We start from the raw sequence: 12,617 nt of genomic DNA, 5'->3' as shown, positions 1-12,617 counted from the left end.
ACCTCTCCCCCCCTCCCACCCTTTTCCAATATTTCCATCCTTACCCATCCTTCTTCCTTACCCATCTTACCAAAGCTCTGGTCATCAGATCAGATCAAGATACTCAGCTCCTGACCCCGCCTCTTCACTGATCGCTACTAGGTCCTCTCTCTCCCTGTTCCATGGGCTTTATCATACCTCGTCTTAAAGCTATGTATGGTGTGTGTGTGTGTGTGTTCACCTATTTGTGGTTGCAGCTGTCGAGTCACAGCTCCTGATCCAGAGTGTTTGTTTCTACTCACCTAGTTGAGGTTGCAGGGGTCTAGTCCTAGCTCCTGGCCCCTGTGTGTATGTACTCACCTAATTGTGATTTCTGGGGTCGAGACTCAGCTCCTGGCCCCGCCTCTTCATTGAACGCTACTAGGTCCTTTCTCTCCCTGCTCCATGAGCTTTATCATACCTCGTCTTAAAGCTATGTATGGTTCCTGCTTCCACTACATTACTTGCTAGACTATTCCACTTCCTGACTACTTTATGTCTGTGTGTGTGTAGCGAGTGGGGGTTGCTATGTCCATTCTCCCTGCTCCAAGAGCTTTATCGTACCTCTTCTTAAGACTATGTATGGATCCTGATCCTGTATGTGTGTATGTGTGTGTGTGTGTGTGTGTGTGTAGTGATCTAGCTGTACTCACCTAGTTGTGTGTGAGGGGTTAAGGAAGATGTTTAAATATCGCGCGGCGAGGAGAGGCTGGGCCAGCCAATGTCATCCTTGAACGTACTGTTTGGCAGTGACGTCACTGTAAAGATGGCGACTGACAGGCGAAGATACACGTTCCTGTGTTCTCTAGTGCTTTTCCAACTTACTAGTGGGATTACCGCTGAGGGCAGCGTTATAGACCTCAATGAAGACAACTGGCACCAGATGCTGGAAGGGGAGTGGATGGTGGAGTTGTAAGTACGACGGGAAGGGCAGTTTGCGGCACCTCCCTCTCCCTTATTCTCTCTCTCTCTCTCCTCCCTCACTTACCACGGGATCTCACTTACTGCCATCCTACCTCCTACTGTGTCTATTTTGACCTGATTTTCACCACAGCTGGAGCAGATATTGTTACCAGACTGTGAATGTGTGTGTATGATGTGTGTGGATGCCTGTTAATTCGTAGTGCCGGTATAACATATGTAACTAAGGTGACTCCTTTTAAAAGTTCCTTCACTTTGTATTATCCTTCAAGAGAAGTGCTTTGACGTGGATAAAAGGCTTTTGTTCCGAGTAGTTGGAGCTTTCCTCTACTTCATTGGATCAAACCTGATTTTCCTTCCCGTTCCTCAGGTACGGTATAACCCCTGTTGGTTTAATGCTTTCCTGCTAATATATAATAAATAGTTATAATTTTTATCATCATTTTACAAAGGATTATTCTTACTTTGATAATTTACCAGCCTTACCATGGCCTGGTCGCTAAAGCTGTCACTTCACACGGCAATGGGGTGCCTTCGACCCCCAGCGAGGGTAGAAACATTGGACATAAGAACATAAGAACGAAGGAACACTGCAGAAGGCCTACTGGCCCATGCGAGGCAGGTCCAAGTCTCCTACCGGCTTAAGCCAAAGCACCCAACCTAGTCAGGTCAGGTCACATTGACTTAAGGGAGGAACACGGCAACCGACCTGTTAGCACAAGCTATCAGGTCTAACTCACACCCACCCACATCTACTCATGTATTTATCCAACCTATTTTTAAAGCTACACAACGTTCTGGCCTCTATAACGGTACTTGGGAGTTTGTTCCACTCATCCACAACTCTATTACCAAACCAGTACTTTCCTATATCCTTCCTGAATCTGAATTTTTCCAACTTAAAACCATTGCTGCGAGTCCTGTCTAGGCTAGATATTTTCAGCACACTATTTACATCCCCTTTATTTATTCCTGTCTTCCATTTATACACCTCAATCATATCCCACCTAATTCTACGTCTTTCTAGAGAGTGCAGTTTCAGGGCCTTTAGTCTATCCTCATAGGGAAGGTTTCTGATACATGGGATCATCTTTGTCATCCTCCTTTGTACATTTTCCAGAGAATTTATATCCATTCTGTAATACGGTGACCAAAACTGTGCAGCATAATCTAAATGAGGCCTAACCAAGGATGTATAGAGTTGAAGAACAACCTGAGGACTCCTATTATTTATGCTTCTTGATATGAAGCCAAGGATTCTATTAGCTTTATTGCGAACACTTATGCACTGTTGTCTTGGTTTCAGATTACTGCTAACCAGAACTCCTAAATCTTTTTCGCAATCCGTAATATTAAGATCTACATTATTTAGTTTATATGTGGCATGGTTATTGTCCTGTCCAACATTTAGAACTTTGCATTTGTCTATATTAAACTGCATCTGCCACTTCTCCGACCACTGCATCAGTCTATTCAAATCTTCCTGGAGTGCTCGAATGTCCTCGTCAGAATGAATTCGACGGCCTATTTTGGTGTCATCGGCAAACTTGCCGATGTCGCTCTTTATGCCCTCATCTATGTCGTTTATGTAGATTGTGAACAGCAGGGGGCCCAACACTGACCCCTGTGGAACACCGCTCGTGACGCTTCCCCACTCTGATTTCTCCCCATTTATGCAAACTCTCTGCTGCCTATTTGTCAACCATGCCTCTATCCAGGAAAAAATTTCTCCTCCTATTCCATGTGCTTTAATTTTCCTCAATAGTCTCTGATGTGGGACCCTGTCAAAAGCCTTACTGAAGTCCATATACACAATATCATATTCATTACCATGATCTACCTCCTCAAATACCTTAGTGAAAAAATTTAATAAATTCGTAAGGCAGGAACGCCCCTTTGTAAAACCATGCTGAGATTCGTTGATTAATTTATGCTTTTCAAGATGGCTACGAACTGCCTCGGCAATTATTGATTCCATAAATTTTCCCACTATGGAGGTTAGGCTTATTGGTCTATAGTTCGAAGCTAAGGACCTGTCACCTGTTTTGAAAATAGGTATCACATTTGCCATTTTCCACTTATCTGGCACCATGCCAGTTTGTAGTGATATGTTGAAAAGATTAGCCAAAGGTGTGCTAAGCTCCTCTTTACATTCCTTTAGAACCCTTGCATACAGTTCATCAGGGCCTGGGGATTTGTTAGGTTTTAATTTATCTATTTGCCTAAGGACCATGTCACTTGTGACCCTAATAGTGCACAGTTTATTATCGTCCTGTTCTACATAATTTATCATTACTGGAATATCGCTGGTATCCTCCTGTGTAAAAACTGAGAGGAAGTATGTGTTAAAAATTCTACACATTTCCTTATCACTGTCAGTGAGCTGACCCGAGGAACTTTTGAGTGGGCCTATCTTGTCCCTGATCTTACTTCTGTATACCTGAAAGAATCCTTTTGGGTTAGTCTTCAATTCTTTTGCAACTTTAACCTCATAATCTCTTTTTGCTTTTCTAATTCCCTTTTTTATTTCTCTCTTTAACTGAATATATCGATTTCTTAATTGCGCCTCTCCTCTTTTGATTTGCCTATATATGCCTCTCTTTTGACCAATCAGATATTTTAATCTATTGTTCATCCATTTAGGATCATTTTTGTTTGATCTGATTTCCCTATTTGGAACATAATTTGACTGAGCAGCTAGAACTATGCCCTGGAAAGCATCATATCGGCAACCATCACCACCTACCTGACCCTTAGTCAGGTCATTCCAGTTCAGCCCACCTAAGTAATTTTTCAGTCCTATGAAATCAGCCAAGCGAAAGTCAGGGACGGAGACTTGATTGCCATTATTAGGGGAATTCCATGATATATTAAAACTGAGTGATTTGTGATCACTCTCCCCAAGCTCATCATTAACCTCAAGATTATTAATTAGTGTTTCCCTACTGGCAAGAACCAAGTCAAGGAGGTTATTTCCCCTAGTTGGCTCTGTCACAAACTGTTTTAAAAAACAATCCTGGATCGTATCAAGAAAGTCACCCGACTCTAAATTTCCTGTCAAATTGCTCCAGTCAATCTGTCTATAGTTGAAATCTCCCATTAGCACAACATTTTCGTATGTAGATGCCTTACGAATTTCGTCCCATAGAAGTTTACTGCACTCCCTATCAAGATTTGGGGCCCTGTAAATCACACCCAAAATTAGTTTTTCTCGGCCCTCGAGAAGCTGTAACCAAACAGATTCAGTGGCTGACGCTTCTAATTTAATATCTTGTCTAACACAACAATTTAAATTGTCTCTGACATACATCGCTACTCCACCACCTTTCCTGTTGACCCTGTCAGTGTGGAATAATTTATAGCCTTGTATGTGACATTCAGAGGGCATCTCTCTATCTTTCAGATTGAGCCAGGTCTCTGTTATAGCAATAATATCTATGTTTCCTGCACTTGCAATTAATCTTAGCTCATCTATCTTATTTCTAACACTCCTGCTATTAGTATAGTAAACCTTAAGGGAGCTAGTCCCTTGCTGCCCTCTGCTGTCCCCCTTTGTTTGCTGGCCTGTTCTATTGTCTTTATTTATAACTTCATGCTGAATGCCTTTTATACATTTACTGTTTCCAACCCTAGTGTTGCAACCTGCTTGTTTCCCACACACACCCATACCTCTATCTTCCATCAGTTTAAAATCATAGGCATTTCACCAATGGCCTTCTCAATCGAGTCTGCAAGTGCTACCACCCCTGCCCCAGAGAGATGTACCCCATCCCTTGCATACATATCATGTTTGCCATAAAAGTTGTTCCAGTTGTCAATGAATGGGATTGCAAGTTCCTTGCAGTATCTGTCTAGCCAGCAATTTACACCAATTGCCCTAGACAACCATTCATTTCCTACTCCCCTTCTAGGCAAGATGCTACATATGATTGGGATCCCTCCCTTAGACTTAATGAAATCTATAGCTGACCTGTACTTATCTAGCAGCTCTTCTCTCCTACCCTTCCCAATATCATTTCCACCAGCACTGAGACAGATAATGGGCTTGTTCCCATTACCTGACATTATCCAGCCTGTTGACAATGTCCCCAACACCAGCTCCAGGGAAGCACACTCTATCTCTCATCTTCTTATTCCTATTACAAAAAGCACGGTCAATATATCTTACCTGAGAGTCACCAACCACAAGAATGCGCTTACCTTCATTAGCAGGGGCAGTAGTACCCTTACCTTCACTGACCACTGAAGTACATTCATCCTGGAGAACAGAGAAGCGATTTCCTACCTTCAGCTCTTCACTCTTAACTTTCCTTACTCTGATGCGCCTCCCATTACTGTGAACAACTCGCCACTTGTAGCAGGTGCTGGGCTGCACCTCACTGCTGGTAGCCGTTGCTACCTCCCCAACTACAGCCTCCTCACAGCGAGAGACAGACTGCACCTCACTGCTAGAAGTCTCATTCCCCACAACTCCAGCCACCTCACACTCTCTCCCAGACCCATTGAGGTGGACCTTCAGCCTCCTAATCTCCTCCTGGAGAAGCAAGACCTCCTCCTTCAACTCTCCAACCTCAGTTTTTAAAACACTGCAGAAGCAAGCCATGCTTTGTAACCGTCCACGCTAATCCCCAAAGCAGCTCAGGGTCTGTGACCTCACGTGACGACTGACCACTGACCACTCCACTGACCACTGACCACATGTTTCTTTACATCTGTTGTCTGTGTTCACCATCAGTAAAATGGGTACCTGGGTGTTAGTGGACTGGTGTGGGTCGCATCCTGGGACAAAACTGACCTCATTTGCCCGAAATGCTCAGCACAACAATTAGTTTTCTATATAGTAGTATGTCATTGATGTCAGCTGGACCTGTGTACCTTGTACATGTATTTGTAGTAAATAAACATATTATTATAATAATAATAATAGTAGTATATGGAGAATATTTTTCAGTACACTAGTTTGGATTTTTACAATTCTCTTATATAGGACCTTAAATGTAAATTAACCTTGGATAATGCAATATAGCATTTAACATTATTAGATTATCCTAGGTTAATGAAGGTAGTCATTAATTTTTTTTGTATACATGGTCAAGCATAAAATTAACCTTAGTAAGTTTATTTAGGGACAGGTACACATTAGTACATAAGAAAGAAGGAACACTGCACTAGGCCTGCTGACCCATGCGAGGCAGGCCCAAGTCTCCCACCTGCCCAAGCCAATGCCCCAACCTAGTCATGTCAGGTCCAAGTCACCTCCCCCCCTCCTCTCTCATGTGTCTTATCCAGCCATTTTTAAAACTATGCAACGTCTTAGCTTCTATGACTGTACTCGGGAGTTTGTTCCACTCATCCACAACTCTATTACCAAACCAGTCCTTTCCTATATCCTTCCTGAATCTGAATTTCTCCAACTTAAAACCATTGCTGCGAGTCCTATCTTGGCTAGATATTTTTAGTACACTATTTACATCCCCATTATTTTTACCTGTTTATTATTTATACACCTCAGTCAAATCCCCCCTAATTCTACGCCTTTCTAGAGAGTGCAGATTCAGGGCCTTCAGTCTATCCTCATAGGAAAGATTTCTGATACATGGGATCAACTTTGTCATCCTCCTCTGTACAACTATCATACATAGTTTAACATGTGTAAATTACTGTGGCCTGGTAGGCAACACTCCTGCCTCTCACACTGAGTGTCAGTGGTTCAATCCCCAGCAAGGGTGGAAACATTGGGCGTGTTTCCTTACACGTGCTGTCTCCATTCAACTAGCAAGTAGGCACCTGCATGTTTGTCGACTGGTGTGGATCGCATCCTCGGGGACAAAATTGAAGGGCCCCAGTGAAAATAAGACAGTCCTCAATGATGCACTGACTTTCTTGGGTTATCCTAGGTAGCTAACCCTCTGGGGTTAAAAATCTGAACAAAATTTTGTCTTTCTCTCTCTCTCTTGCTCTTTTATCTCATTTTCATTGGGGTCCTTGTGTATTTCCCAGCAAATAATGCAGATATGATATTGAGTTAGCCAAGGTCTGTTATGGATACAAACATCTAAGATTCACACATTGGAGATTTCATTGTGTGAGGGCATTAAATTTATTTGTCTGAAATTAGAGACAATTTGGATAGGTATTCATTATTGGCTTATTTCACACCTTTTTTTATGTATTCTTAATATTTAGAGAAGGACGATGCCTGCCAAGAACAACCAGAGCATCACAGTATCGTATGCTTGTCAGCCCAATAATTGATAATTGTTGGCATTTGGTAAAAGTTCATGTGTGTTATCCATTGAAGTATCTGGGTATGTTCATAAAATAAAATTTAATAAAATGTTGTGTAGTTTATTTAGTTTCAAGTCATTGTGTATTGGTACTTTGATGAATAAATTTGAGATTGAATCCAGATGACTTTTTGTTCTATTCAGAGCTATTGTAAAGTCATGCATATTGAAGTACAGTACCTATTTTTTGTGCTCGGTGCCCTCCTTTCAGTAACTGTTTCATCAATGAATAGGAATATGGCAGAAACCATGTTCTTACTCTCCAGTCACAGCCAAAAGCTGACTGGCTGGTCAACCAGGTTGTTGTTGCTAGTAGCCTACAGGCCCATATAGCCTTACTAGCTTTGCTACTCTGTCATTTGCAAGAGGTAATAGTCCAGTTTTGCTCTTGGTGGGGTGGGTTTTTTCATTGAAGAAGACTCATATTGTGTCTCAAAACTTCCTCTTCAACTGTCTCCACTATATAGCCACCTCTGTTCTACTGAAGAAGCCTGCAAAAAATTCTTGGCAATAAAATTACTTCATTATTACACATTTTTATCTACTTATCGGTATTGTGTGCCATTAATATAATGATGCAAGTGTTCAGCTTACCTGTCAGCATCAGTCATGCATGATACAAGAATGTGAAGTTTGTAAGTGTCAGGTCAGTGTTGAAATCCTGAGTAATTAACAGGTGGATAAACAGATGAAGGCTGCTGTATTGATCACACTGTAGCAGACATTATCCTGGGTGATACTTTTGGTATTTTTTTGGGAAGTGGCATGCCCTCTAGGCCTTGCACAGAAGCAGCAAATTATACAAAATTTGTCAGAACATGGCCATATGGTTCTCTTTGTACAAGAATTGTCTCCATGAGAAGTCTCATGTGCTCTGCTCTTATCCTCCCTCTGTTGACTTGTGTGTGCCACAAACTGGCATTTTTATTTGCTCAACTCTAGCCTTTTCATATTACAATAGTCAAGTTTATTTTATATAATCACTAGATTATCTGTAAGGGATCCTGGGAAATTTTAGACCACCTTTGATATTAACTGTCTGATTGATTTTTAACTGGGGCATGATCTTTTAACCTTTTATAATAATAATATATATTTCTGCAAGTACATGTACAAGGTATACAGGCCTAACTGACATCAGTGACATATTACTATATAGAAAGCCACTTGTTATGCAGAGCATTTTGGGCAAATTAGGTCAGTTTTGTCCCAGAATGTGACCCACACCAGTCAGCTAACGCCCATTTACCCATTTTACTGGTGGGTGAACATGGACAATTGCCGTAAGGAAACACGCCCAACGTTTTCACCCTCGCTGGGAATTGAACCCGGACCCTCAGCATATGAAGCAAGAGCTTTTGCCACCAGGCCACGAAGGTTAGCTAGCATGAATGTGTTTTGCTTGGGAAGAGGTGTAGTTTTAGCTTTTGTGAATATAATTATTTTATTGCATAAAGCACCAAGTAACCTTTTGATTCAGTCTCACTGTAAATGTTTAAAACCTTCCTGCCTCCCTTTCTCGACCTCTCGTCTCCTTTCTTTCTCCACTTTCCTCATCCCTTCAGGTTTCCTTCTCTCATTCTCATTCTCTTACTCGCCTTTTTTTTTCTCTGAATGCAATTATGTACATGCAATGTCCTTGTAGTAGGTTGGTAGACAGCAACCACCCAGGGAAGTACTACCATCCTGCCAGATGACTGTGAAACAGAAACCTGTAACTGTTTTGCATGATGGTAGGATTGCTGGTTTCTTTTTCTGTCTCATAAACACGCTAGATAACAGGGATATCTTGCTACTCCTACTTACACTTTGGTCACACTTCACAGACACACACATGCATATATATATATACATACATCTAGGTTTTTCTCCTTTTTCTAAATAGCTCTTGTTCCTCTTTTTTTTTTTTTCTTCTATTGTCCATGGGGAAGTGGAAAAGAATCTTTCCTCCGTAAGCCATGCGTGTCGTATGAGGCGACTAAAATGCCGGGAGCAATGGGCTAGTAACCCCTTCTCCTGTAGACATTTACTAAAAAAGAGAAGAAGAAAAACTTTATAAAACTGGGATGCTTAAATGTGCGTGGATGTAGTGCGGATGACAAGAAACAGATGATTGCTGATGTTATGAATGAAAAGAAGTTGGATGTCCTGGCCCTAAGCGAAACAAAGCTGAAGGGGGTAGGGGAGTTTCGGTGGGGGGAAATAAATGGGATTAAATCTGGAGTATCTGAGAGAGTTAGAGCAAAGGAAGGGGTAGCAGTAATGTTGAATGATCAGTTATGGAAGGAGAAAAGAGAATATGAATGTGTAAATGCAAGAATTATGTGGATTAAAGTAAAGGTTGGATGCGAAAAGTGGGTCATAATAAGCGTGTATGCACCTGGAGAAGAGAGGAATGTAGAGGAGAGAGAGAGATTTTGGGAGATGTTAAGTGAATGCATAGGAGCCTTTGAACCAAGTGAGAGAGTAATTGTGGTAGGGGACCTGAATGCTAAAGTAGGAGAAACTTTTAGAGAGGGTGTGGTAGGTAAGTTTGGGGTGCCAGGTGTAAATGATAATGGGAGCCCTTTGATTGAACTTTGTATAGAAAGGGGTTTAGTTATAGGTAATACATATTTTAAGAAAAAGAGGATAAATAAGTATACAAGATATGATGTAGGGCGAAATGACAGTAGTTTGTTGGATTATGTATTGGTAGAGAAAAGACTGTTGAGTAGACTTCAGGATGTACATGTTTATAGAGGGGCCACAGATATATCAGATCACTTTCTAGTTGTAGCTACACTGAGAGTAAAAGGTAGATGGGATACAAGGAGAATAGAAGCATCAGGGAAGAGAGAGGTGAAGGTTTATAAACTAAAAGAGGAGGCAGTTAGGGTAAGATATAAACAGCTATTGGAGGATAGATGGGCTAATGAGAGCATAGGCAATGGGGTCGAAGAGGTATGGGGTAGGTTTAAAAATGTAGTGTTAGAGTGTTCAGCAGAAGTTTGTGGTTACAGGAAAGTGGGTGCGGGAGGGAAGAGGAGCGATTGGTGGAATGATGATGTGAAGAGAGTAGTAAGGGAGAAAAAGTTAGCATATGAGAAGTTTTTACAAAGTAGAAGTGATGCAAGGAGGGAAGAGTATATGGAGAAAAAGAGAGAGGTTAAGAGAGTGGTGAAGCAATGTAAAAAGAGAGCAAATGAGAGAGTGGGTGAGATGTTATCAACAAATTTTGTTGAAAATAAGAAAAAGTTTTGGAGTGAGATTAACAAGTTAAGAAAGCCTAGAGAACAAATGAGAACAAATGGATTTCTCAGTTAAAAATAATGGAGAGGAGAGTTATTAAATGGAGAGTTAGAGGTATTGGGAAGATGGAGGGAATATTTTGAGGAATTGTTAAATGTTGATGAAGATAGGGAAGCTGTGATTTCGTGTATAGGGCAAGGAGGAACAACATCTTGTAGGAGTGAGGAAGAGCCAGTTGTGAGTGTGGGGGAAGTTCGTGAGGCAGTAGGTAAAATGAAAGGGGGTAAGGCAGCCGGGATTGATGGGATAAAGATAGAAATGTTAAAAGCAGGTGGGGATATAGTTTTGGAGTGGTTGGTGCAATTATTTAATAAATGTATGGAAGAGGGTAAGGTACCTAGGGATTGGCAGAGAGCATGCATAGTTCCTTTGTATAAAGGCAAAGGGGATAAAAGAGAGTGCAAAAATTATAGGGGGATAAGTCTGTTGAGTATACCTGGCAAAGTGTATGGTAGAGTTATTATTGAAAGAATTAAGAGTAAGACGGAGAATAGGATAGCAGATGAACAAGGAGGCTTTAGGAAAGGTAGGGGGTGTGTGGACCAGGTGTTTACAGTGAAACATATAAGTGAACAGTATTTAGATAAGGCTAAAGAGGTCTTTGTGGCATTTATGGATTTGGAAAAGGCGTATGACAGGGTGGATAGGGGGGCAATGTGGCAGATGTTGCAGGTGTATGGTGTAGGAGGTAGGTTACTGAAAGCAGTGAAGAGTTTTTACGAGGATAGTGAGGCTCAAGTTAGAGTATGTAGGAAAGAGGGAAATTATTTCCCAGTAAAAGTAGGCCTTAGACAAGGATGTGTGATGTCACAGTGGTTGTTTAATATATTTATAGATGGGGTTGTAAGAGAAGTAAATGCGAGGGTCTTGGCAAGAGGCGTGGAGTTGAAAGATAAAGAATCACACACAAAGTGGGAGTTGTCACAGTTGCTCTTTGCTGATGACACTGTGCTCTTGGGAGATTCTGAAGAGAAGTTGCAGAGATTGGTGGATGAATTTGGTAGGGTGTGCAAAAGAAGAAAATTGAAAGTGAATACAGGAAAGGGTAAGGTTATGAGGATAACAAAAAGATTAGGTGATGAAAGATTGGATATCAGATTGGAGGGAGAGAGTATGGAGGAGGTAAATGTATTCAGTTATTTGGGAGTGGACATGTCAGTGGATGGGTCTATGAAAGATGAGGTGAATCATAGAATTGATGAGGGAAAAAGGGTGAGTGGTGCACTTAGGAGTCTGTGGAGACAAAGAACTTTGTCCTTGGAGGCAAAGAGGGGAATGTATGAGAGTATAGTTTTACCAACGCTCTTATATGGGTGTGAAGCATGGGTGATGAATGTTGCAGCGAGGAGAAGGCTGGAGGCAGTGGAGATGTCATGTCTGAGAGCAATGTGTGGTGTGAATATAATGCAGAGAATTCGTAGTTTGGAAGTTAGGAGGAGGTGCGGGATTACCAAAACTGTTGTCCAGAGGGCTGAGGAAGGGTTGTTGAGGTGGTTCGGACATGTGGAGAGAATGGAGCGAAACAGAATAACTTCAAGAGTGTATCAGTCTGTAGTGGAAGGAAGGCGGGGTAGGGGTCGGCCTAGGAAAGGTTGGAGGGAGGGGGTAAAGGAGGTTTTGTGTGCGAGGGGCTTGGACTTCCAGCTGGCATGCGTGAGCGTGTTTGATAGGAGTGAATGGAGACAAATGATTTTTAATACTTGACGTGCTGTTGGAGTGTGAGCAAAGTAACATTTATGAAGGGGTTCAGGGAAACCGGCAGGCCGGACTTGAGTCCTGGAGATGGGAAGTACAGTGCCTGCACTCTGAAGGAGGGGTGTTAATGTTGCAGTTTAAAAACTGTAGTGTAAAGCACCCTTCTGGCAAGACAGTGATGGAGTGAATGATGGTGAAAGTTTTTCTTTTTCGGGCCACCCTGCCTTGGTGGGAATCGGCCAGTGTGATAATAAAAAAAAAATGTATGGAAAATCGTCCCCACTTGATCATCCCCAATTTCAATAAAATTTTACATGAAGATTGGCAGGTATATCAAACTAACTTTGGGAAAATTTTGGTTCATTGTACAGTGGTACCTTGACTTACAAGTTTAATTCATTCCGT

The 12,617-nt window shown here is 41.7% G+C and overlaps 1 protein-coding gene across 1 annotated transcript in view; it reads left to right on the top strand.

Moving 5' to 3' along the window:
- The first annotated feature begins 777 nt into the window (after window positions 1-777).
- Window positions 778-12,617, top strand: part of LOC128698122 (thioredoxin-related transmembrane protein 1) — a 63,106-nt gene continuing 51,266 nt past the window's right edge. Inside the window, exon 1 of the mRNA XM_070090218.1 lies at window positions 778-930. Coding sequence (XP_069946319.1) covers window positions 785-930 — 146 coding nt within the window. The 5' untranslated portion in view covers window positions 778-784. The remainder of the gene's footprint in view (window positions 931-12,617) is intronic.

The sequence above is a fragment of the Cherax quadricarinatus genome, chromosome 31 (genome assembly GCF_038502225.1).
Source record: "Cherax quadricarinatus isolate ZL_2023a chromosome 31, ASM3850222v1, whole genome shotgun sequence".
Classification (NCBI taxonomy): domain Eukaryota; kingdom Metazoa; phylum Arthropoda; class Malacostraca; order Decapoda; family Parastacidae; genus Cherax; species Cherax quadricarinatus.
Note: the sequence above shows the minus strand (reverse complement) of the source record. Positions and strands in the feature narration are given on the sequence as shown.